We start from the raw sequence: 25,454 nt of genomic DNA, 5'->3' as shown, positions 1-25,454 counted from the left end.
ACCTCATTTTTCCTTACACATTCTATATCTTTCATTTCTGATCATATACCTGATCCCTTCTCAGCCTTTGTGGGTAGAGGTTGAATCCTCCTTTTTTCATCCTTTTACGTTTGAGGAGTTTGTTTCATTAACACATGCTCCAAAGAAATGTTCTCTTCCCATCCTTAAAAACATTCGGAAAATCTTTCGTCCTATTATTTTGCATAATTTAGATGATCGTTCCCGCTTTTTACAATCTCCTATTTGGTATAATCGCCTTATCAAAATTAAAAATAGATCTATTGAATGAAGCCAGTGTATTCTTCAGCTTGAGAGAGATGACTGCATTACATGCTCTTCTTGTTGCCTGTTAACACAGGCTCTCCAGACAGCTGGTAATTATGCCAGAGCCATCAGATGTACACAATTGGTGAGCCAGGACAAAAGTACCACAGAGGAGATGATGTAATTACCTACAGAAAATAGAACAATTATGCCAAATATTTAACACACCAAAAACAACAAACACTCAAGTAGTACAACTGTTATCCTCAATTCCACACATTGATATATAGTGGCCTCTCTCACTATAAAACTATTGGTAGCAGAAAGCCGTAAAGGTCACTGCCGACTAGGACGCACCTTGAACACAGTATAAGGGCCACTCCTAGATGAGTATTTCCAACTGCAGGTTCTACTTTTCATTATTTAGCCGTGACAGGGCTGCAGATTGGAATGCTAAATCAAACCCCTCTCTCCCCCAATGGTTTGCATGGACTATAGCGAAGGTTGAGAGGCGTAGCTGCTCCTTTGTGGCAAGTGGATAGCAGGATAAAGCAAACTCACATAACAGAAGTGGTGAAATAATAGAACCCTGTTTGATGAGGATGGTCACTTACCAATTCACTCCTAGAATTTCCTACCTGTCCAGCTGGCACTACAGAAAACAAGACTGCTTTCCTCAATCTTCCAAAACCTTACAATGTGGAATGTTTTTGCGTAGAAACTTTCTATTGTATTGTATTGCAGCATTTATATAGCCCTTACTACCCCTGTATGGGACGCTTAAGTACTTGCCTACATGAGTAGCACACTACATGTGTAGGGTTGGAAGGATGTGTTTTGATGTTATGTGGGAAGTGTTACCATGTTGTGCTTCATGACCACTGAGGTGCGGTTATTGTGTTATGGGACGTAGAGCGTAGCAGTGTCTTGGGCAATGAAGTGTAAGAGACATGCGTAGTTTTATGGTTTTCAGCATGCTAGTTGTTTTAGACAGCTATGTGGGGCCTTTTATGGTATTTCATAATATATAGTCTGCTTAGCTGGTTACTGCACTGGGTGTCTAATCTGAGATTTTGTATACAGTTGTGGTCCTGAACTGGCATGGTTCGAGGGAGAGAAGTGGGGAGATAGGTTGAGATGGGCATTTTTATTATCATCCAATATCCAAGTGTCTCTGTTAGATGTAAATAAATGGTCAGATTGTATAGATATTTGGGACCTGCAGTGAACGGACTATAATAAAATTCTCCAAATTGTCCCGTAATGTGTGGTAGATCTCTTCAGCTATCCATGACTGTTCGTTTAGTGGTTTGATTTGTTGGGTGTACAGTGCTGGTGATGGACAACCCTAATTGCAGATATTTCTTATGTGAATTTGAGAGGTATGAGTTACAAATTGTTGCTGACCAATGCGTACTATGGTTTTAGTATTAATGTGGCCACCACTGTTATAAATGGAAGTACATAACTATATAGTGCCACAGCGAACCATAGATCAGCCTTTGTATTTGCTTACCTGCAAAATGAAAGCACTTTGGTGGTTAGGTCATGCGTTGTTGCGGTGTTGTCCGCGTTCTCCTTTAGGAAATTGTGAATATTTGTAAATTTTTAGACCAATTCATGGGAGATTTTGTCACAGAAGTCTTGCGATTGTGATGTTTCTGTGCTTAGGCATTCTGGAATGTGGGATTCTGTAAGAATGTTTTGAAGTTCTTTGGAACGGCAGACGGCTTCAGTTATGGAGTCAGTGGTGGAGTGAGTGGTGGAGTAGTGATGTTTTTTGTGGTTCTCTTGGCTCTTTTTTAGGCTCTGTTATAGTGCCGTAACTTGCTTTTGGCTGTTTCACCTCTTGATTTTCTCTGTTTGCATTGTCATATGTTGAGTTCTGTTTTCATTCTTTTGATGTTGTCATTATGTGGCATTCTTTTTGTGGTCAACTCTGGACGTGGCTCTTGTTGGTATCCGTTAGTCCAGTTCAGCGGAGATCCAGTTGTAAAAGGTGTGCATCTCCTTTGGCCACATGTTTACTGGGATTTTTTCGAGATGGGCATTGAGCGCTGGTTGCCTAGCTTTCGCATTGTCTGTACAAGTGTTTGTTGTTGTCTTCGAAGTGTTCTTATCGATAGGTGTGTGGATCTTGAAGGTGATGATATTGTGTTCACTCCAGCTCACAGGAGACTGGTCTGTAACTGTGGTGTGTCCTAAGGGTGCAAATATGACATCGAGCGTGTGTCCTGCACAGAGAGTTGGGCCAGAAATGATTTGTAAGATGAAGTCTTCAAGGAGGGTTGCGATAGCTGTGGTTAGATTCTTCTTGTCAAACCATATGTTGAGTCCAGACGGGTTTTGGTTACTGTATGAAGTAGGATATCTTTAAAGCTGGCAATGCGCTGCTGCTCAAACCAGTTTCCTACGCTTCCTTGAAAGAGCCTCTTCCCAACATGGGATAATATTTCTTGCAGAGTAGGGCCTTTTTAGTTTCACAACTGCAACTTACAAATTGACTACTTGTTCACTCTAGTGCATGAGATTGTAATTCCATAATGATGACCGCACATTTTCTTTACTTCTACAATACACTAAAAGCTGGCGATGAGCCCAGTCACTAGGCTGAGATTAAGAATTGGAAGTTCTACACCCCAAATCACGTTCCTTCTGTGTGCATGAAAACAAATAGGTAAAAGTATACTGTTTTTCAAAGACACCTATGAACACTATAATTAATCCTCCACACACAAACTGTCTATTCTTGTTATTTTTTATTCTAGTCTTCAAGCCTCCAGCCAGCATGTGTTTCGTCATACTGGTATTATGCCTTTGATTTCATCATGGCTCATATATATAATTCTCTGCATGTATCCAAATTATATTGGCAGAAAGTATAATATTATGAATCGTGGGACGTTTCTTCGTCTGTAGAGCACACCCAGCTCGATCTCAAGAGAAATATCTAACGAGTAATATTATCATACTTTCTGTGGCTATGAATTGGATACCTGTGGAGAATTAGATTTATGAGCCCTGATGAAGTCAAGGCATAATGCCAGTACGATGAAACACGTTTGCTGGAGACTTGACGATTAGAATTAAAGAATCACAAAATTGGACAATTTATGTGGACTATTAATTGTAGTGTGCTCAAAGTTGTCTTTGAAAAACAGAGCTAATTTTGGCTATTAAAGGATGCGTGGTGGCTGCCTTTCCGTGAAGAGCACCATAGTATGGATAAGATATATGTAGATTGACGATATGGAATAGTGGGTGTGCGCCTGTTGATACCCTGCACCTACTGTTGTACATTAAAAAAATACAGTGCTTATTGCTACTTTGAACAGCAAGTATAAAGACATTCCTGCTCTGAGATTGTAGCCCTACCCAAAATGTCAGTTTCTTCAGCATGCAGTTATTGAGATATAAATGTAGTGTGGTCCTAGGTAGTTGTTTGCAACAGCAGGTAGGGCAGCAGAGCGTGGGGCACAGTAGTGAGCAAAGGGAGGTTAGGGCCACATTGTGTCTGTAGGTCGATAGAGGGCAGCCTGAATCCCAGGTTGAGAAACAAGTTGAAAGGAAGATTAGGTGAAAAAGAGTGGAGACGGCAGACTGACATTCACAGTGTCTTTGCTGTGAACATTGGAAGGGTTTGTGATCTGAGCCAGATCAAGGTTTCCTAAGAAGTACCCCATGTGTGTGACTGGGCATAGTGTATGACAGTAACAGATCAAAAGAAGAACCCTGCAAGGTCTATATGTTATTTGTGTGGTCCCTAGTTTTTTTCATTGCTGGTCAATGGCACTATACCCAGCCACACAAGTGGGTACCATTTGTATCTGGAGATATGGGGGAGTGCTGGGTGATACAAATTTTGTGGATCCCCGCAGCTTCCAGAGCTTTTATAAAACTGTGTAGAAAATGAGTGCATGTATTCAAACTTTGGGGTTTGCAAGACCTTCTGGGTAAAAGACTTGAAGGAATCCACACAAAAGAGCACTCTGAACTCTCCTGGATGTGTACTTTTCAAAAATGTCTAAGTTTGGTATGTTTACCTTGGTGGTGGCTAAACATGGGCACAAATTCCGGAGCTACTCCCATCGCCTAATCAGGTCACTTTTTGACAGGAAATGTTGATGTTTCTGCATTGTGTTTTTAGGCTTCTTGTGTAATGGGTGCTAAGCTCAGCCACATATGTAGGGTAGCGTTTTTATTGCGGGAACACTAGGTCGTATGAATTTTGTGGATCCATGCAGGTCCTGGAACATCCCCTCACAGAAATGAAAGAAAATGGGTGTTTTTAGGCAAAGCTTAAGGATTGCAAGGCCTTTTTGGCAAAAACAATGTGCTATCTACACAAGCCATCCACCTTGGACTTCCCTGTGTGTCCAGTCTTTAGACTGGTCTTGGTTTTGTAAATTTTCATAGGTGACGGTTGAGCCCAGGCCCAAAATGCACAGCTACCCACAGTGCAAAAAGCTGCTTGCTGGGAGAAAAGTGATGTCTCCAGGTCGATTTTGAGGCCTTCGTTGTCCCGACCGCGAGGCTCAGCCACACAACTGGGGTACAGTTTTTAATCAGGAAACGTGTGAGAAGACAGACTAGTATGACATTTGTTATTACCAATTGAATTTCTCTACTTGTTTGGCTTCCAGACGCGAATGTGCAAGATAAAAAAAAGTCAATATGCAAAATGACTTCTGAATCACATGATAGTATGGATAACCTCAAACACAGAGGCATACAATAAACAATTTTTCCTAAACTCAGTATCTTGTGCAAATTGAATACATAATTATCCTTCATAAACATTTTTCGTTCATTGTATTTTACCATATGAATTGCTGTATGGTCGGTACACACAATGAAAAATCATTGTAAGCCGCAGCTCAGTTGTTCTCTGGGTACTGCGTGGTTTTGGAGAAACTACAAACCATTGATATTCCAGTGATCAGAAGGTTCTAGCAGACATAATGATATGTTGCTTTTGTAAACCGGCCATTGTGACAAAAAAAATTACGGATGAAAATCTTGTTGCCAATGGCTATTTTTTCCTACTTATTTTCTTTATATTTTGATTTCAATGATTAGTATCTTTGGAAATACCTTGCGGTATCTACACAAATGACCCATTAATGAATTTTGTCTACTTTTAAGAAATATATAGCATTACAGGATCACCCATGGGTTTCACTCCTGTTTCCCACCCTAACTGCAAGTAGGATGAAAGCACAACCATTGCAAAAACTTTGGAAAAAATGTTTTTATACAACTCTGCTTGTTTCTGAAAGCTGGGACAATGGTGATCTTAGCACAACCAACCTTTAGTTGATGCCATATTCAGGAAAAAGGCGGTACAAAAGGGGGTGGTGATGGACGGAGCATCAGAACCAATCAAACACTCACACCCAGTCAACAGATCTGGGTTTGATCCATCACCGTTCTTTAGCCCACTCTGCCACCCCAGTTCAGACATGGCCATATGCAAATCAGTCTGACCCTGTGCCTCATGTACCCGAACTGCCAAGCCATGCCTTCCCTGGACCGGAAACAAGCTTCCTAGGACCGGTTCGCCATAAGTTGGCAGGGTATGCTCAGACGTGAGTCCCTTGCTCACTTTGCCACTGGATTCAAGCAAGCCTGGCTGAAGACTGCTGAAATGCCAGAATCCAGTCCTAGGAAGCTTGTTTCCGGTCCAGGGAAGTCATGGCTTGGCAGTTCGGGCTGGACTGTTCCCATGAGGCACAGGGTCAGACTGATTTGCATATGGCCATGTCTGAACTGGGGTGGCAGAGTGGGCTAAAGAACGGTGATGGATCAAACCCAGATCCGTTGACTGGGTGTGAGTGTTTGATTGGTTCTGATACTCCGTCCATCACCACCCCCTTTTGTACCGCTTTGTTCGCCATAAGTTGGCAGGGTATGCTCAGACGTGAGTCCCTAGCTCACTTTGCCACTGGATTCAAGCAAGCCTGGCTGAAGACGGCTGAAATGCCAGAAACCGGTCCTAGGAAGCTTGTTTCTGGTCCAGGAAAGGCATGGCTTGGCAGTTCGGGCTGGACTGTTCCCAAGAGGCACAGGGTCAGACTGATTTGCATATGGCCATGTCTGAACTGGGGTGGCAGAGTGGGCTAAAGAACGGTGATGGATCAAACCCAGATCTGTTGACTGGGTGTGAGTGTTTGATTGGTTCTGATGCTCCGTCCATCACCACCCCCTTTTGTACCGCTATATTCAGGAAAAAAACATGCTTTCTTGCAATGCACCTTTTCCCCATTCCCCCCCCATAAACGTAAATGCAGCTATGTTTTGGCTATTTTCTCAGCTCTCGTCAGGGGAACCTACACACACTAGATACCATTGGGTGTTTTTCAAGGTTGTTGAGGTAAAAAGGCCGCAAAGTTTGAGTAGATGCCTTATGTGGAAAAAAAAGAGTTATGAATGCTTATGAGTAAAGTATCACACATATCAATAAAGGTCTCAGCCACTGGGGGAAGAACACCCTCAGCAGTTAAGAGATTAAAACTTATCTCCAAACTTCGAATTATGGCATTCCCACTCCAGATGTATATATTATTAAATTAATGAATGATAGTTTCATTAAGCGCAAGAGAGAAACACCTAAACTAAGTATATCTAAGGGGACCTCTGCTGATATCTGAATTTTTGACTTTTGTCCTGCTTTGACTTAATTTCCACCCTCCCCTTCATCTCTCGTAAGAACAACTATGTATCCCGCTAAAAATGAAACTCCCATGCTGAATAGATGCTGCTCAACTTTCTTTCACAAGGCCGATTTCAACTCCTTGAATCTGGTGTCTCAGACCCAATTCGAAAGCATGTGCCTATTACATTTCAAACTTGATCAAGGCCTCAAATGCATGTTCTTGTAACAGTCTCCAATTCACACAAAAATTAACTTTCAGAATCAAGAATTTAAAAATCCCCACATTTTTATTCCAGGTCTTTCTTAGTCAACTGGAACAATACAAAATGTTCACAACCCATAAAGCAATGTCTTCGCATTTACTCACGAGGAGTGCAAGAGAATAAACATCTGTTCGAAATGTTTTTCCTTGTCGTAGTAACTGAAAGGACATACTGGATACAGTGAATATTCGATCAATTGGGGAGATAATCTCATATAAGAAAGGACAGTTTTATATACAGAAAATGCCGTAAGCTCCAGTGAAATAACAATATACAACAGTTTTGTAATAATAAATGTGTACATAAAAGTATCTCTTTACAAAACAATTTTTTCCCTAAAAATCATCAAAGTGGATGTGTTTGCTTGCTTCCCGAGACTTGGCCAGCCTGATTTTCTCAGCTTTAGCAATTAACTGCAAAGAGAAAACATTAAATAATTAATGGTTGTTGACAAAAAATACAGTCAAGAAGGATGGTAGCATATTGTTTTGGTAAAACATAGTAAAACATGTTGAGCGGGTAGACGCCATAAGCAAAACATACAGGCTTATGATTGTTGGGAATTAGTATTACTAATAATTCAGGGCACTTTAGTGAAGCTGAAAGTAAAGGTCGCATGCACATAAATTATATACCTGCATGAAATATATAAAATGAAAGAAACGGACAAACGTGTATGAGTCTGCAAGTGAACGGGTACACATAATGCACCAAGGTTTCAGGTAGCATCATCTGTTAACACCGGTAGATCTGTTATTTTCAACAAAAAAATAAAAATCTAGAAAAACCACCACTTTCAGTGGACACCCATGACAGTTATTTAGTCTTAAAACCAGAGTCATTGAACCAGAGTAAATATTCCAGGTAAAGGCTGGCAAGGCCGGAAAAGTAAAAACAGTCACTTAGCCAGGTAACACCGCCTATGTCACAAAGTGTCAATCAATCTCAACACAACCCCATTGAGCAATGATGGAATGCAGCAAAAGTCAGGTGCCCCAAGCCTCTTCCTTTGTTAGAATTCCATTGAAGGCATCAGAGGATGCGCCGCACTATTAGAATTCACAATATCTATCAGAACCGACGTTGCAAAAAGCTGCATACCTTACTTCTTTCAATCTATACTCTTCAGGCAGAAGATTTTCTTTACCTTCAAAAAATATCCAGCAAAACCGCATAGTTTAAAAGTTGGGCTCTTTGATAAGTCAAAAGAATCAACTGATATTCAACATGACATACGAGTCAAGGCAATAATATTTTGCAAATTCACAGAGAGAAGACCAATAGGCTGTCTTGCTGGTCTACATCAAAAATACCCACTTTCACAAAAATAGAGCAGTGACTGTCCTGACGGTCAGTGTCTGCAGTTAACTCTTTAGGCACTCTTGCTCTATGCACTTCCTGGTAGGGCAGGACCGGCCATAGTGGGCGTGATCCCGGTGGGCCGGAGGGGTGGGGCCCAATTTCTGAGCGGTGGGGGCCGGTTTTGATACAGGGGGGCTGTTTTGGAGCAGTGCTGCAATATCAGCCCCCTGTAACACAAGTGGCAGCAGTGATAACGCGGAAGCAGTGCTGCTTCTCGATAGCACAAACCCCCCATTCCGGGGCTGGTCCAGCAGAATGGCCAGGGTTGACTGATGTTCCCAGTCCGGTCCTGCTCCCTGGAACAAATGGCTATCCACTGCAAAGAAAAATTACTTTCCTTTGATAACAATCTTTCTGGTGATTACTCTATCTACCAGCAGATTTCCACCTTGTGAATACCCCAGGCATCAGACTGGATTCAGACATTTTTCAGAACTCTTCCAGCGATAGGTGGTGCTGGCTCCATGTCAACACCGAAGTGACAGCATCATAATGTCACTTGAGCCATAAAGTTCCTACTCTTGGCATGCAGACATCAGTTTCCCATCCATTTTGTCTGTCGCCAAAGAGGTGAAAGGACGAGAAAGCCATCATGTGAGTTGAGGTGCAGTGTAATAACCTTCATGAAATCTTATTAAAAAAATTGCCAAGCACCATCTTTCTAGAGGGCCTTACTCATTACACCATAGAATGATGCTTCAAGATGGGGGAAGGGTGAGATCGGTGAGGAATAAGCAGGTGGGTAGAGCATCCACCAGAAAGATAGCTAGAGAAAGTAAGTACTTTTTTCTTTTGATGGCTACTCCTACCATTTCTCGCCTTGTGAAAAGATTTCCAACAAGTAGATTGCTTGGATGAGGGAAATGAAGGGATCATTATACAAGGAAGGCCTGGAGGAAAGAACTGGCAAACCGGTTGTCCCTTCGCACCTCAGAGAACAAGCAACAATGCTTTGCACAAGTATTAAGGGATGACCATGCGGCCACTCTGCAGATCTCCGCTATTGAAACTCCCCTGGCCAAATGCCAAGATGGAAGACTTGGCCCTGAAGCTAGATACCATCTGGTAGATCTTTATGGGTTAGAACACAGCACAACTTAATACACAGAATGATCCATCAAGATAATGCCAGACACAAATTACATGGACCTTGTAATGTTGCTGGTTAAGCAGAAAGACTGTGAAGGTGGCAAAAAAAAACACGGAAATAGCTGGTATGCAAGCTGAGGGCAAGGAGTGTCTCTCAGTGGATAGTAGAGATCAATTTAAAGAAAAGGATGCATCTTTAGCGTCGACAGGGGAATGTACCTGCCTGTCAAGAACTTTACAGAATATTATATGTGCTAAAGACAGTGTCTCCCGATGAAGCAACAATTTACATTGAGGTTTTTCAGGTGCAAAACTCCACGGATCAAAATTTGAATCAGGCAAACACACAACTAAGTTAAGTCATCTCTGGCATTTCCAAATTGAAGAATTGAAGTCCCCTGGTCCAGGAAATTCATCATACACTCCACGCATGAGTTTTGGAAGGGCTATACGGGGATGGCTCGTGTTCCACAGGAGAAGGTGGAGTAACGGCTCATTCTTTCAGAAAACTTCGTCAGGCATGCAGTAGTGGGTGTTTTCAAGAGCGTACAGCATCCAAGGCATGTCAATATCTTAAACATGGTCGCTCTGTGAAAGAGCAGCAATCGCTTCCAATGCTGGATGTCTGCCGCAAATCGATCCAATATAGAGCTAGATTTTTGGATAAAAGAGGTGTGGGTCCCTCGTGATATAAATCCATAAATATTTTAAGCTCTCGCCAGCCACAGGCATCCGTACATCCCCAAGCAGGAGGGGCATGGGGCCCGTAATCAGGTGCATGAGGGACTGGTCCCAGTTTTCCAGAGCGTTGTACGAAGATTTGGAGAATCCTGGTCAACCTATCGTCAGCGGTGGTGGTGGGGTCGTGGTCTTAGGGGGGATGGTGGGGGCGGAGTCGGTCACATAAAAAACAATATAGTCAGAGAATAGGGAAATATGCTCTTCCAAGGCTCCCCCCAGTGTATATCCCATATTAATGGGTCCTTTTGGAATCAAACCACCAGAGGCTCCATGGCCAGGGAAAAATTTGACGGGGACAGTGAGCAGTCCTGTCTCGTTCCCCTGTACAGGACAAAACTATAGGAGATCATCCTGTTCACCTTGACATGGGCCATGGGATTACAGTACAAAAGATGCATCCAACCCATAAAGTTGGGTCCAAATCCCATTCGCTCCAGCACCCCAAACATATAATTCCACTCCAGGGTGTCAAATGCCATGGAGGGATCCATAGACAACACCATTGTGGATATGGTCTCATCCCTGGACCCTGCCCTGACCCCAAAGAGTCTTCGGAGATTTAGTCTTGTACTTCTATTAGGCATGAAGCTAGATTGATCCAGATGGACTACGATAATGTAACCTGTCGGAGACGATTGGCCAGGAGCTTGATCAGAACCTTTATCACCATGCTGAGGAGAGAGATGGGTCGGTAAAAGCTACATTTATTCAGGGGTTTCCCTATCTTGTGGATCACCACTATTGTCGCCTGTCTTTGGTCCTTCGGGGGGTGTCCCAGCAATAGTGCCTCAGACCACCTCATCAAAATATGGGGCTCTAGATGATTGGTAAGTTGCTTGTAATGCTCAATGGGCAAACCGTTTGGGCACTTGCCTTACCGGAGCTAAGGTCATGCAATGCCTGACCTGTCTCATGTGGGTTTATGTCTGAATCAAGAAGCTTCTTATGGTCGTTTGTGAGATGGAGGAGCTCTTTGTCAGTCAAGAAGGAATTAATATCAGGAGTACTGTGTGTTGTGACGGAATATAGGTATTCATAGTAAACTGCAAAGTATTCATCTATGTCCTCTGGGTCTGATTTGATCTCCCTTCTCTCGGTGGGGAGTTGCAGGACTCATCCCAGTGCTCACTCTGGGTTCTCCAACCAGGCAAGCAGCTTACCGGCCTTATTGCCGACATCTTAAAGGCATCTTTAAGTCAGTACATGGCATGTTCTTGCACCATCTTCAGCCAGGTCCCTGAATTCTTTTTGTACGAGTCTGGGTCCCTCTCTACGGGTCCCTCCCCTGCGCTTCTCGCAACTTCAGGGTCATTATAGGCGCACCCAGGGCTCTACCTGCTCTAGTCCTTTCTTCTCACCCACGCAATTAGGGAGTAGGTCTGTCCTCAGATTACTGATTTTTGTGCTTCCCAAAGTGTCAGGTGTGAGTCGACAGACTTCATTTATCTCAAAGTAGGAAACTGTGGACTGCTCTCAGCTCTGCATCAATGTTTTGTCTTTAAGGTGCCCTGCATTAATGGCTCTGGGTCACCGTGGTCTACTCTATTGTCCCCAGAGCTCCATCCACACTGGGGAGTGATCTGGTATTCCCCTAGTGAAATGGAGTGCATCAGCAATTTGAGTCACGTTGGCGGACTGGGTGAATATGTAATCTAGTCTGGAGAAGCTATGATGCACTCCAGACATGAATGTATATTGGCACTCCAATGGATGACGAGAATGCAAAGATCAGCAAGTCCCAATGCTATAACCAAGTTGGCTAGTTTGGGGTCCCAGCGAGCAGTGGAATTAAAGTCCCCACCTATGACTAGTACCCCTAAGGTAGTTGTAGAAGAAGGTCCCCCAAACCCTGTAACGCAAGTCATTGGTGGCAAGGTGGCACATATGTCGAGTATAAGTTGATGGGGATCACACCCCATGTGTCCAACTGGGCTACGTATTTCCCTTGAGGGAAGGTCTTGTGTAGAATAAATGGGGTTGAATTTTTACGTAGGATCCCCAACCCCTAAGAATCAGTGGGATATTCCACATGTGCACTCATCATGTAACCACATCTAGTCATACTTTAACTACCCAGGAGGCGAGTCTCCTGTGGTAGTGCAATGTGAGGGCTATATACTGGAGTACCATACCTCGCTTATTTTATCCCCAGGCTATTTACCTTCCAGGAAAGGATTTTAAGTCAAGTGCAGGGATCATGCATCATGACTATTGTGCATGCTGGGTCACAGTATGTGCCACTCAGAATTGTGTATAGGCCCCAGGAATCATAACTAATCAATCAGCTGTCACTGCATTGTAACTCAACATTAAACCTCCCTTCAACAGTAGCAAATCCCCTCCTACCACCCTGCATGGTAGGTTCTGAACTACCCACCTTTCCCCAACTAGCAAGGTGCCTGTCGCTCCCAAAACATTGTCGTAAACTCAGAACTGGAGGTGAAACTTGCAAGCTAAAACTTCCCACACCCAACCCTTTCTATATGGAGAAAGTGTGTTTTCTGCTCCTGCTATGAGCGTTTGAGAATGCTGCAGCTTAAATTTTCAAGCTGCAACATCATTTGTATTACGAGGCAAAGCTTGAACCAAACAGCTCAAGTATCAGGATTCAGCCACCTGCATGGGCTGGCCCGCCTGTTTACACAGTTTGTGTGTGTCCCCTCCACCGCTATGCGCTGACTTATCACTGGTTGCCCCATCGTCTGAGTCTCTCTATGCCAGCTGGGGATGTCCCTTTGTCTGCCACCAGCAGCATAGCGCCAGCCCTCCAGGGCCACCTCTGGAGTCTTAAAGTGCAAGGTTTTTCCCTCTGCCTGGCTAGGAAGAGCATCATATATTTGATGTTTTTGTTCCGAAATTCTCTTTTGACCTCCAGGAAGTCGGGATATAGGCTACCCATGGCGTCCTCAAATCAAGTCTGGTTTATGTTGTGCCGCCTGAAGTATGGCACTTCTATCTCTATAGTTGAAGTTTATTGCAATGATGGTACGTGGAGGTGCGCCGGGTCTAGGAGCAGTCAAGGGCATCCTGTGGGCCCGCTCAACAGAGAAACATTTTGAGACCCTTGGGCTGCAATATGTTCACAATTAAGTTTTCAACAAAGAGGTCTGCACTCGGTCCCACCGCATGCTCAGGCAACACCACCAGGTGAACGTTATTAGGTCTAGATCTACCCTCCATGTCCTCCAGATCCGCCAGCATAGAAGCATTGTCCATTTGTAGGATGCTCACTTGCTCTTGGAGCACGGCAGTAACCTCAAAGATGCCCACTACGTCTTTTCTGAGTCTTGTAAGCAATCCTTTGTTTCATTTACCTTGGCCCGCAGCAGTGATAGCTCCACTACCATGGGACCGTGTATCTTAGGTTCAAGAGTGCCATTCACACTCTGGATGGCAGCCATTATTTCCAGGAGAGTTGGCTCTCTTGACTCCTCACTCTGGTTAGGCCATGACTCGGAGGAGGGGGGGATTGTCGTCCTTCTGTGCGCCTGCAGGGACTGCATATCGGTCCATCTTGTATTATAGTTTTTTCTTTGCATCTTTTCCTCCAATTTTGCCAGGACGCTGCCTCAGTATTGACTCTGCGGTCTTCTCATGGTCCTCTCTGACTGACGGGGAGTTGAGCATCACATACACTGCCGCCTGCAAGGCCAGAGCCCAGGGGACAACGGAATGTGCCTTTCTCACGGGGAAATGCCGCAAGCCGCGGCCTGAGGGTGTACATAGCACAAACCCCCCCATCAGAAGGGAAAGAGCCATAGGCTTCAGCCTGAACACATAGGCCTAGTGCCCCCCGGGGACACCACCAAGGGCCAAGTGGGCCCCCCCACAGATCACATGCAAAATCCCAGGTCTAAAGAGTGTCGTAGCCTCCAGCCATGCCAGGTGACTTGTGTCCATGCTGCAAACACCCTGAGGAGTCCAAGCCACGTAAGAGTCATCAAGCAGCCCTGTTTTTATTATGCGGCAGCGGATGGAAAAGGGGGGGGGGGTGGGCCCCAGACAAGGCTAATCCAGAGACTGGTCCCCTATGGGTCCTCCTCCGTTATTTAGTTGAAGTGTGGGCTGAGATCATCTCACCACCACGGCGCCGCACTAGATGAGGTCTCCCCATCACCAGGCCGAGCGCCCCAGACTGGCCCCTCGCCCCTCAGCAGCCCACCTTGTTGTCTGGATCTTCCATGTTTTGTCAGCTCAAAGCGGCAAGCCACGGCCACCACGCCCTGCTGTCGGATGTTTGCGCACACTGGCCGGAGTCTTTGTGGAGGCCGGGAGGTTATGGGGTGTGGAGGAGGGAGAAGAGAAGGGGGGAGGCACCCACCTTGGACCTCCGGCGTGGCAAGTTCCCCCTTAAGGGCCCACTTCTTGGATAGGCCCTGCTGCCTTTTGTCACACCTCGAGACGCCACCTCCTTGGGTCTCTGGACACTGATTTTGTTGCTGCTGACTCTCGTGACCTCTGGCGCTCAGGCGGGGCCCGTCTCTCTGGGCTCTCCGGTTGTCGCCCCCAGTCTCACACCCAGTGTCCTCCGCGGCCACGGGTCCAGGCCGCAACAGGCCCCTGCACAGCTTCAGGCTTCAGTCATGCCCAGCTGCCATCCACAGTCCGACGGTGCTTTAAAGGCACCCCCAGGTCACCGGACCCCAGACAGGGTTGCGGGGAAGGAAAAAAGCAGGGGATTTACACGGATGAAGACAGGATAGCAGGGGAAGAGGACGTGGGTCCGGGAGCTCCACCAATCTAAGACCCCCCCCCCAACTCCCGATTGATATGGTTGGAGTTCAGTTTACAGGGCTGACAGTGATTCTTGGGGCATGATAAGTGACAAGATGTCATCTGCAAACATGGAGATTTTATGTTCAACTGAACTGAAGGATAGCCCATAATGAAGGGTTCTGCTTGTATTCTGGCAGCTAGGGGCTCAATACCGAGAGCAAATAAAAGTGGGGATAAGGGGCACTCCTGCCGCATGCCCCACTCCGAGGCCGTCCCATTGACCAACAACCTAGAAATGGGATGGGCGTTGTTTGCTTGAACCCTGGCCATGATGCTGTCCCCGTGTTGCTGTGTGAGGGAGAGGAAGGGTCCGTCCACCCTGTTGCATGCTTTTTCTGCATATAGTGCCAAGAGCACAGTCGTGATAAGATTTTTTGTAGCTTTTTCTACCAGGTGTACCACCCTTCTCAAGTTGTCATGAGTGTCTCCCTTTGATGAACCCAGACTTATTTGGATGGATCAGTTGCAGCATAAAGTCTTCAAACCTGTTAGCTAATATTCTGGTGTACAATTTGGCATGAAGATTGAGCAGAGCGATTGGTCAGTAAGATGCGCAGAAGCGAGAGTCCTTTCCTGGTTTTGGGATCACAGATATCAGAGCTTCTCCCATTGATTGAGTTACAGCCTGCACTTCGGCTACATAATTAAACAACACTGCCAGCTGGGGTGCCAGGTCAGAGCTGAAGGTTTTATAAAACTGAGCAGTAAACTCGTCTGGCGAGGTGAGTTTGCAATTTAAGAGCGTCAATGGCACTTTGGACCACTTCAGTTGTCATGGGGTCTTTCAAGAGTTTGTTTTGTGGCATGGAAATTCGGGGCAAGTACATCCTTTCTAAAAATTCAATTTGCTCTGCAGTATCTGTGGTTCTTGAGTTATATAGGTGTTTATAGAAGGTCGTGGAATGTTCGGGCTTTCACCTCTTCTGCGTAAGCCATTTCCCCCGAGTCGCCCTGTATTTGACATATATATTCTTTTTCTTGTTTGGCCCTTAACTCTCATGCAGGCTGCCGACTAACTTTGTTACCTTGCTCATAAGCGGCCTGTTTAAGACGCAAAAGCAGGAGTTCTGCTCTATTAGTTGACATGGCACTGATTTTCCTTCGCTGGGAAGTGACCTTTCTCTGAAAAGTCAAGCTAGGTGAGGCTTTAGGGGCCTGTTCAGCCAATTGGAGTTCAGCCTAAGGTTCCCAAGCTTTTGGTTGAGTAAGAGTGGTCATCAGCAAAATGCATTTCCCCCGATCTAGCTTTAAAGGCATCCCATGTGGTTGATGGGTTAGTGTCTCAGGGGTTGTTCATTTGAACGTGGTCTCCAATTGCCTCAGCAGCAGATCTCGAATAAGGGGGCTTGTAAAGAACCATCAACGGAAGGTGGACTTCGGCGCATGCCATTCCAAGATCATCTCTATTGGGGCATGATCAGCGAGGGTAATGGAGTCAATAGTGGCAGCTGAGATGGTGTTTTGTATCGGTTGTCTAATGAAGATGTGATCTAGTCTGGAATATGTTTGGTGGGAGTGGGGGAAAAAAGGTATGGTCTTGTGTAGTGGATTGAAAAGATCTCCGAGCATCTAAAAATCCCAGTTGTCGAAGATCATGTTTAAAATTGTTGTTGGTGAAAGTGCCTGCACGTGTCCTGTTAAGGTGGGTGCTATTGAGTTCTGGGTCCCATACACATTGAAATCACACAACAGTAAAATGTCCCCTTCTGCAAACCCCTAAAGCAAGGAGAGGAGAAAGTCAGATTGTCCCGAATTGGGTTGCGTAAATCGCAGCTACTGGGCTTGTGAGTCCCTTGACCACTATTATCCTCCCCTCTTTGACGGATTTGCTACCAGTGCTTTGGAATTTCAGGGAAGAATGGAACAGGAGGGCTACTCCATTATGTTTATAGATGGCCGAAGATTGGTATATTAGCGAATATGACTTGTGGCGCAGCCAGTTGTTTTTGCTGCACTTGAGGTGTGTTTCTTGTAATGCTATGATGTCTAGGCATTGGTGAAGGACATACTTCCAGAACTTGTGGCATCTAGCTGGGGAGTTAAGCCCCTTAATGTTCTGTGATATGGCATTCAGTACCAGAGGTGGTTTAGCTATGGGTAAGTCGCTATAGGACCTCCCCAGTAGTCGTTAAAGTGTAGGCTTACAACTCCTCATCACGTGACAATCCACCGGGCTCACTTCCCCCATCTTTCCCCTTGACCCTTACATCCCCTCAACCCTCTCAGACCCTCGTGTCCAGCCATGCAACATATTTAATACCAAACAACTATTAAAACATGGGAGTCTAGTCTCCCAACAACAGTTCAAATCTAATCAGTTCGGGCATTTTGGACACAAGTCTGCAGCTATACTCTACAGGATGCCATACAGTAGCAACACAGTTTGGCAAATGGCTATGAATTAGACCTAGTCAGATGCGTCATACGATTGAAGAGCAATCGCGACAAAAGTCGATGAGAGTCCAGAAGTCGATGAGAGTCCAGTTCGCTTGGGACCCATCACTGGTGGGCTTTAAGAGAAATCTGCTTGTTCGGAAGCCAAAGTAGACCTGTAGTCAAGATCCAACAAGTTCATCGAGGGTAGCTTATAGAAAGACTGCACAAGGGGGGCGCTAAAGGTCATTCTGTAGTTTGTCATTTACCAAACGTTTAACTTTTCGTTGTGAATGCCATGGGTCCATGGTAGACCTGTTTGCAGTTCTCACCTGGGAGTCAAACCACCCCTCCCTCCTTGCTTTGGTGGGAGGTCGGCAACGCTCCCAATGAGACTCGGCATATTGAAGTTCCGTGAAGTAGCTTGTTCTGATGTTCGAAGAATATGCCAAAAGGATAGGTCGAGTGGGATCTGACATGTTCTCGGCGCAGGAAATCAGTCACTGGTGAGCTGCCCCCAGGAGCTCTGAAAACATTCCCACTACAAAGACTTCATGATCTGGCCCTTCGGCTGCCTCCTAAAGGCCCCAAATCTGTATGTTATCTCGCCTGGACTTATTTTCCAGATCTTCACACTTTAGTACAGCAGTTGGGTCTGTAGCCATTCCTCGTGATTGCCAAAGGATTCAGTTTCTGTTCTAGGCCCAGATATTTTGTCTCAATGTCGAGAGTGTGAGTGCCAACTTAGTCCACGTCAGCCCGGAGAGAAACTAACCGTAAATTGATATTTGCTTTGAAGGTTTCAAAGGAAGAGGCAAGGCACGCCTTTAGTTCTCGTCTAAGCTCCTTCTTAAAGTCCCAGAGGGAAGAGAGGAGATCATCTTTAGTCAGCGCCATCACGTCGCTGGGATCAGAGTTGGTTCCCTCTGTCGGGGTAAAGTAGTTAGGCACCCTGTTGGCTTGTGCTTTCTTTGGCAGCATAAAGGCTATCGGAGCATGTGGGTTAGAGAGCCCCCGGGTACAGCAGCCTCGGGTGTCTGAGCAGGAGCCAAATAGATTGGATCAGGACAGCATTACAGCCTGTGTCATGGATGAAGTGGGTTCCTTGTGTCAAATATGGATGGAGTGGGCCTTCAAAGAACGATGTCTTGCACTAATACAATTGTCTCATATCCGCCCTCACTAGATGCTGTCCCTCCAGTTCATTCAGTGTACTGGGAGAGAAATGCCCAACTCCTCAAAGAATCTCCCTGTCCACCGGGGTATGGAACACACTTGTATATTGGGAGTGCCTCACCTGGAGATGAGTTATGGTAGGCTGAGTCTCTGGGGACACTCCCCATCAGCTGGAGCAGTCAGAGCAGGACTCGCACCCGGGGTAGATGTAGGCTGCAAATGAGGCAAGGCATCCTCTTTTTTGGCAGGATTATGCCAGCTGGTGCTGGCAGCACATCAGAAATCCTCCATTGCACACGCCTAGGCTGCGGACTAACAGATACACGGGCCACCGTTGGACTCGGCTGCCATTATAGAGTCAAGCAGCAGCACGGAGCCAACCACCACGGGCGTGCTATTTCTCACTCAGCCCTCCTTACAATGGGGGGTTGGGAGAGAACCCGCAGATCACAATGGATGGGGCCACAGTTGCAGCTTCAACTCAGCTCCGACTCCCGCCATGTTGCTCTCAGGCTATCGGGAGTTGCCTAAATGGAAATCGTCTGTAAGCGCTTTCCTGCGAGCAGTTAGTGCTCTGCTCGCATTGCCAGTGGTTGCTCCATTCTGGCACCCCAGCAGAGCTGCAAATTTGGCTTTAGGGTGCCAGTTGCCTTGGTGTCTGCAGAGTACTTTGCGGAGCCTCGTGGATTACTTCCACACGACCATGTTGGTTGGCCACGCCCCTAGATTGTTATTTTTAGCATCATTAGTGTGTTAGAACCAAGTGGGAAAGCACTGCTACACACTAACATAGTTAAAATACTGACAAGTTGGTTCTACATTAACAATCTACATCAACATGATAACAGTTTAAAGCACATCAACGAAGGAAGGTTTTACTTTGATTTCATTACATTTTTAAAGATGTGGGTATAAGGAAAGGCATGCAGTCCAACAGCTGAAGCAAGCTCTTCCTTACCTTTTCTGTTCCTCGCTTCTTTTCCCGAGGACGATTCAGCTTTGCCTGGCGATCCACCAAGATCTTCTGCCAATAACGCTGTTCGTGGTCTCCTGAAAGAGAAAACAAAAGGAAATAAATAGTTTTGTTCTGCATAGTGCTCGTAATCTGATATCCATGGCAGAAGTATAGCTAAGGGATTACCTTGCCAAAGGTAACTATAACATCTTTATACATTCCCTGAACAATCATGTATCTAGGGGAATACTAGTTCTCCACAGCTCTTAATAACTGCAGAGTAATATCTGTGCACAGTTGCAAGGCACTTGCATTTATTTATAATTAATTATTAACAAATTTGTAAAATGTTTGATAAACACTTCAAACAGTAATAGCAGGCAGAAGACAGTAATACGGTAGCGGACTGAGAGGGTCTAGACAAAATTATTCTGGATAATGACACAGATTAGACAAGTTGTTAAAGGCCTAAGTCATTTTGGCCATTGTTTCACGAATGACAGATCACGGTTATCTCATATGGGCTCTGTGCACTTTTGTAGTCGACAAAACGTCTCTTTGAACTTGTTTAGTGTAGGCAGTAAAATAGGCAAACTGCAACAAAATTTGCATTTACAGAGCGAGAGGGCACTAATATGTCATTAGTGATGTTAACATGAATCGAGGGTGTAAAAAGTTGCCGGTTGTGTGAGGAATGGATGTAAGACGACCACAAAATTTAAATCTTCAACAAAATTGAAAGGGTCATGCGTGCCCAATTTTACATCATTATACTGGGGTGAGTCTGATCAGCAAGAGATTGTACAGTGTCAACAGGCAACTTCAGATTCTTCTTGAATGATTGAAATGAGGAGCTTAAGAGGACAATTAAAAGACTGCAACAATAGGTTGGTTTACTGATGATCTGGGAGGTAACTAGGGTCCTAGGGTTAAGGACAGCAAAGCTAGGGTAGTTTATGCAGATATTTAAAACATGAAGACAGGTTATGTGGATTTGATGAAAGCTCTGAAGTGCAGCTTACTGTCAGAAAGTACTCACAATTTCTGAGTGTCGGTCCAGGGAATGAAGGAGTCTCATGCGAAGAAGGCTGCTGGGACCCACTTGGCGATGAAGGGTACAAGCTAGATCTCCATTTTGTAAGAGTTAGCATAAAGTATCACTGCATCATCCAGAGCCTTATTGTGATCAGTAAAATAAGCCAGGAGATTGGATGTTATTGTATGTACGAGTGTTCTCTGTTATGAGATGAAAGGAAAGGAGGCAGTAGGATAGAATCTGATTTAGGGAGGTGGTACAAGGGTCTTATCACAGCCCGCTAAAGGATTCCTACTGTGAAGGATGTTGGGGCAAAGTCTGGCGGTCCCTCCGACACATGTTAGGCTAACAATGAAAACAAACTGTTGATAAGGGTGTCTGAGAGGATTCAATGATGCGTGTCAAAAGGACCATAAAAGGGTACTAAAGTTAGAAAAGAGGATAGGTATTTGTGAAGGGAACTTGTGTCACTATTTCCAAAGTCGATGTAACAACAGCAGAAGCATAAAAAGCAGAGAGGATCTGTCCAGATTCAAATTGAGGGCTCTTAATATATCACTGTAAAAGGATTAAACCCACAAATCATCTTTAAGTCATACACAAAATTAAGAAATGTATTCTGAATAATGATCATCCTTGATGACATACCTATATTTTTCAGAAATAGAAGAACGGTAAGCAAACTGTTTTCCATCCTCATTACATGGTAACAATCCAAGTACCTCTTTCATAATCCAGACAGCAGCAGATGACAAATTAAGATCCTACTAAACTTTGAGGTTCCATTTATTTAAATGATGTCGTTTGGCAATAAAAAAATTTCCATTTCATTTTGGAGAAAACAACAAAATGGAAAACAGGCTTGTGAAACTCAATTTGTGTGAATTCTCAAAATGCGAAAACCCCTTTTCATGGAAAAATCAGAGGCCAAAAAAAAACCCCAAGAAATTAACAAAAAGAGGGGAACATATGTGAAAAGAAAGTCAGAAAACAGGTAAGGAAAAAAAGAGGCATGGAGAATGGAAGAGGTGCTATGTTCCAAGTATAGGTAATACGTTATAGGCCAGTTGAGGTACTAGGGTAGAGATACTTGGGTAAAGACAAGGTTAGCTATACTAGGAGTCAAAGCAGTAATGAGGGTATCTGGGTATCTTTCGAAGCCCTAAGAAGTAGGTGGGGAAAAACTAATAGGGTATACGGTGGGGGAAGGTACTAAGGTATGGGCTCTGGTAAAGTTTTGAGGGTATGGGCAGGGGTAGGGGCACTAGGGTAGGCATAGATGCAATAGGGCAAAGGCACTAACAGTAGTACTTGGATAGAGGTACTAAAATAGAAGTAGAAATATAGCTACCACAGTAAAGGCACTGTTGGTGTTGTTAGGATCTAGGTTGTTGTAGTAGTACTAGGGTACAGGCAGTGATCAAGGTTCTAACGTATGTACAGGGTTGGACGCAATAATGGTTAAGGGAAGGGTAAAAGAATGTGGGTATAGGTAGATGTTGGGCCTGACATTCTTGTTGTGGTTTCCCCCCAAATATTTTCCTTCAACTCCTGTTTTTGTGGACTTTGATTTTGCTGGCTTTATGACTCTGTGCACTTTACCCCTGCTAATGAGTGCTGAAGTGCCTGTGCTCTCTCTTAAACATGGCACAATTGGCTTACACCCAACTGGCACATTTAATTCCACTGTAAGTCTCTAGTACAATCGCACTATGTGTACCCAGTGTCTGTAAATTAAATGCTACTAGTGGGCCTGCAGCTCTTATTGTGCCACCTACTTAACCCCTTCCATGCTCATGATGGAACGATTCCGTCATGAGCATCGGTTGAGCTGTGCTCATGACGGAACCGTTCCGTCATGGCCCCGCCCGCGCTCGAACCCTTCAGCACCGCGGGGGAATCCGCGCAGCGCTGAAGGGGTTAAGTAGCATTATAAACTGCCATTTTGACCTGGCAAATTAAACCTTTTGGCAGGCCTAAACTGTTATTTTTAATACATGTAAGTCACCCCTAGTGTAGGGTAGGCCCTAAACAGTCCATAAGGAATGGTGCAGAGTATTTAAAACGTTGGACATTTACTTTTAATGGTTACATACCCTAGTAGTGAAAAACTCTTAACATTTGATTTTCACTACTGCAAGGCCTATCTCTCCAATACGATAGCATTGGTATATCTTATTACATTTAATAAGTGATAGCTTTCAATTGGAAGCAAGTGGGAATGTCTAAAGATTTGTATGTTAAAACCCTCTTTAATGGTAAAGTTGGATTTTAAGTCACAATTCTAAAAATGCAACTTTTTGAAAGTTCAGAATTAGAAAGAAAAGTGGCAACATAGTAACCGAGGGACCTGGGCCGGACAATTATCAACAAGCACTGCCACAGCCAATAGGTCTTGCCCTTGGACCTTATAAGTGTTTAGTCAAGCAGTACATTCTCCTGACACAAGTTTGTGTTAAATCATTTATGATATAGTGGCCCTATTACTACCAGACATGAATTCAAGTCCTTGGACAGTGTTGGCGTGTGTAGTCTATGGCACATGTCCTGCCATTCATTAAAGTTATTAAAGAACCCAAACTGACTATATTACCCATTTTAAGGTAAAATATACTTTTTCTATCAGTCATTAATGCCCTTTTACAATGTTGGCATTTGCAATGAATGGGATGGGTGTCCTTCCATATGGCTATGCCCTTTATAATGCTATCCACATAGCCTCTATGGCACAGATTTGCTAATACTGCAAGTTATTTGATGTCCTCAGACTGCTAGGTACATGAATTGTGCCCATTATTTACCACTGACAGTGATGCCCTTGTAACTCCTGGAGATGCAGTTTACACCGCTGGCCCATACCTGGAACGGAACTAGAGTTGCTAGTCCCAGCTCTGTTGACGAAGGCGTTGGGGGGCGTTCTGGGGGGAGAGACGGAAATTCTGCAACCATTGGTCACACTCGCTGCCTCAGCCAGTTTTTAAAGACTGCATGTGCACATCAGGCAGAGAAGGAAAGAAGAGCAGGGTGTGTAGGCATATTCAAAGAGAGCTCAAGTCTTGCACTCTCGAGGACCATATTGTTGAAGATTGATAGTTAAAGCGATAGAGGTAAAGAGATGAAGAGGGGTAGGAAGAAAGACAGGCATGGGCACTACAGAAGTTGAGTGGTAAAGGTGGGGATACATAAATGCACATGGATAGGACTGAAAGGAAATAACAGCCAGACGTATATATTTATATTATGAGTGGGTGGCTGGATATTGTGCGGACAGAGACACTCACATACAGAAACAGATGGAATTCAGGTACAGTAACTAACAGAGCTAGGAAGAGAGGGGAGGTTAAGATATGTGTAGACAGGAAGTAGTGAGAGGTAGATGGAATGGTAGTAGACAGAGAGCTAGATAAATATAACTAGAAACCCAGCTACACATCAATAATTAGGTAGTCAGAGCGCGAGAAGGGAATTATTTGACTACAGGGTGCCCCTTCTTCTCCTTAGTCGTGCACGATGACCAGTGCCCATATAAAAATAAACAGCTTCCTTTATTGAAAACCTAACCAACCTTTCCCATCTTGCCCGGTTCATTTCATCACTGACAATAGAGTTGTTTGGATACCAGATCATTCCCTTCTGGTCTCTTCTCTCGTGCACGTTTCATTGTGGTTTCTGCCCTCGCAAACCTTCAATTAACATTTGATGAGTGGAAATCGAGAGTGTCACGGGATGTCCATCACAGAGTGAAAATACGTCTAGTAAAAAACTGGGTCGGCTGAATTTTGAGACTATAGTCAATAAAATTAAAAAGGTTTGCGCTCTCTTAGGGCATAAAATCACTGGCAGCAGACTTCAAATCTTGATACTCTCCCTGTTAGTGTAGGAGATAAGGATAGAAGTGTTTTCAAGAGATGGCTAATATAATGATGCAGGTTATCAAACAAATATTCAAGCTTTTGCATTTAACCCGCTGTCCCAAACAGGAGACAGATGCTGCTGGCGCGGCACCTCTTTGATGACTCTCCGTCAAGCGGTTACCTCAATAAGGGGCAGCGGGTTAAATGCGAAAAAGCATGAATATGGTTTTGAAATTTAACCGTCCCGGTTTTTTGCCCTGAGAGAGTACAGATCTCTTTTTATTGTGCACAATGAGAGTCTATTTCCCATTACCCCAAGGGGATGTGAGTACCATAGCGAACACTAGAGAGAACCAGGGGTAAAAGAAAAATCAGCACAGTCTATTGTTATTCTAATATAGTTATCTGAGAATTTCTTTTGGATTATCTGTGATACATCCATATTTACGGGTCTCTTTGCCCTGATTAGCTGGGGTCTACCCTTATTATTCTGTTCTGATGATGACCCAGTTTTAAATAATCGTACTAAGGAGTTGAAATGTCGACAAAAATTCTATGTTGACTGGTTTTATATTTTGATTGTGTCTAGTGACACTCATATTACGAGTGCCCTTTAAAACAATGTCTTGTCACAATCAGCCAGTATATATTTTGTATATAACAAAAGTGCACTATTTAGTCAATTTACTCACTTTCACTGCGCTGACAATCTACAGGACCAACTTATTCTTTGAAAAAAGAAAAATATTAATGTTGTGCCGTTTTGGCCTATAATTTAAATAAACAAATGCATTTATCGCATTGCTGAAATGAGATCTGTTTAAACCTTTTTACGTCGCTATTGCTGTGCAAGTTCAAGGCTACACTTCCCCTGTTGGGACCACCTTTTTGATAATAACTTTTAGAAAGT

The 25,454-nt window shown here is 44.4% G+C and overlaps 1 protein-coding gene across 2 annotated transcripts in view; it reads right to left on the bottom strand.

Moving 5' to 3' along the window:
* Positions 1–7,187: 7,187 nt before the first annotated feature.
* The window catches only part of LARP7 (La ribonucleoprotein 7, transcriptional regulator), a 126,182-nt gene continuing 107,915 nt past the window's right edge, over positions 7,188–25,454 (bottom strand). For both annotated transcript variants that reach the window (XM_085641437.1, XM_085641438.1), the window contains exons 12-13: positions 19,658–19,749; positions 7,188–7,595 (exon numbers count right to left, since the gene is read on the bottom strand). In XM_085641437.1, coding sequence (XP_085497563.1) covers positions 7,518–7,595; positions 19,658–19,749 — 170 coding nt within the window. In that variant the 3' untranslated portion in view covers positions 7,188–7,517. The remainder of the gene's footprint in view (positions 7,596–19,657; positions 19,750–25,454) is intronic.

This window comes from Triturus cristatus, chromosome 2_2 (genome assembly GCF_964204655.1).
Source record: "Triturus cristatus chromosome 2_2, aTriCri1.1, whole genome shotgun sequence".
NCBI classification, from domain to species: Eukaryota; Metazoa; Chordata; class Amphibia; order Caudata; family Salamandridae; genus Triturus; species Triturus cristatus.
This window is presented reverse-complemented; position numbering and strand designations above follow the sequence as displayed.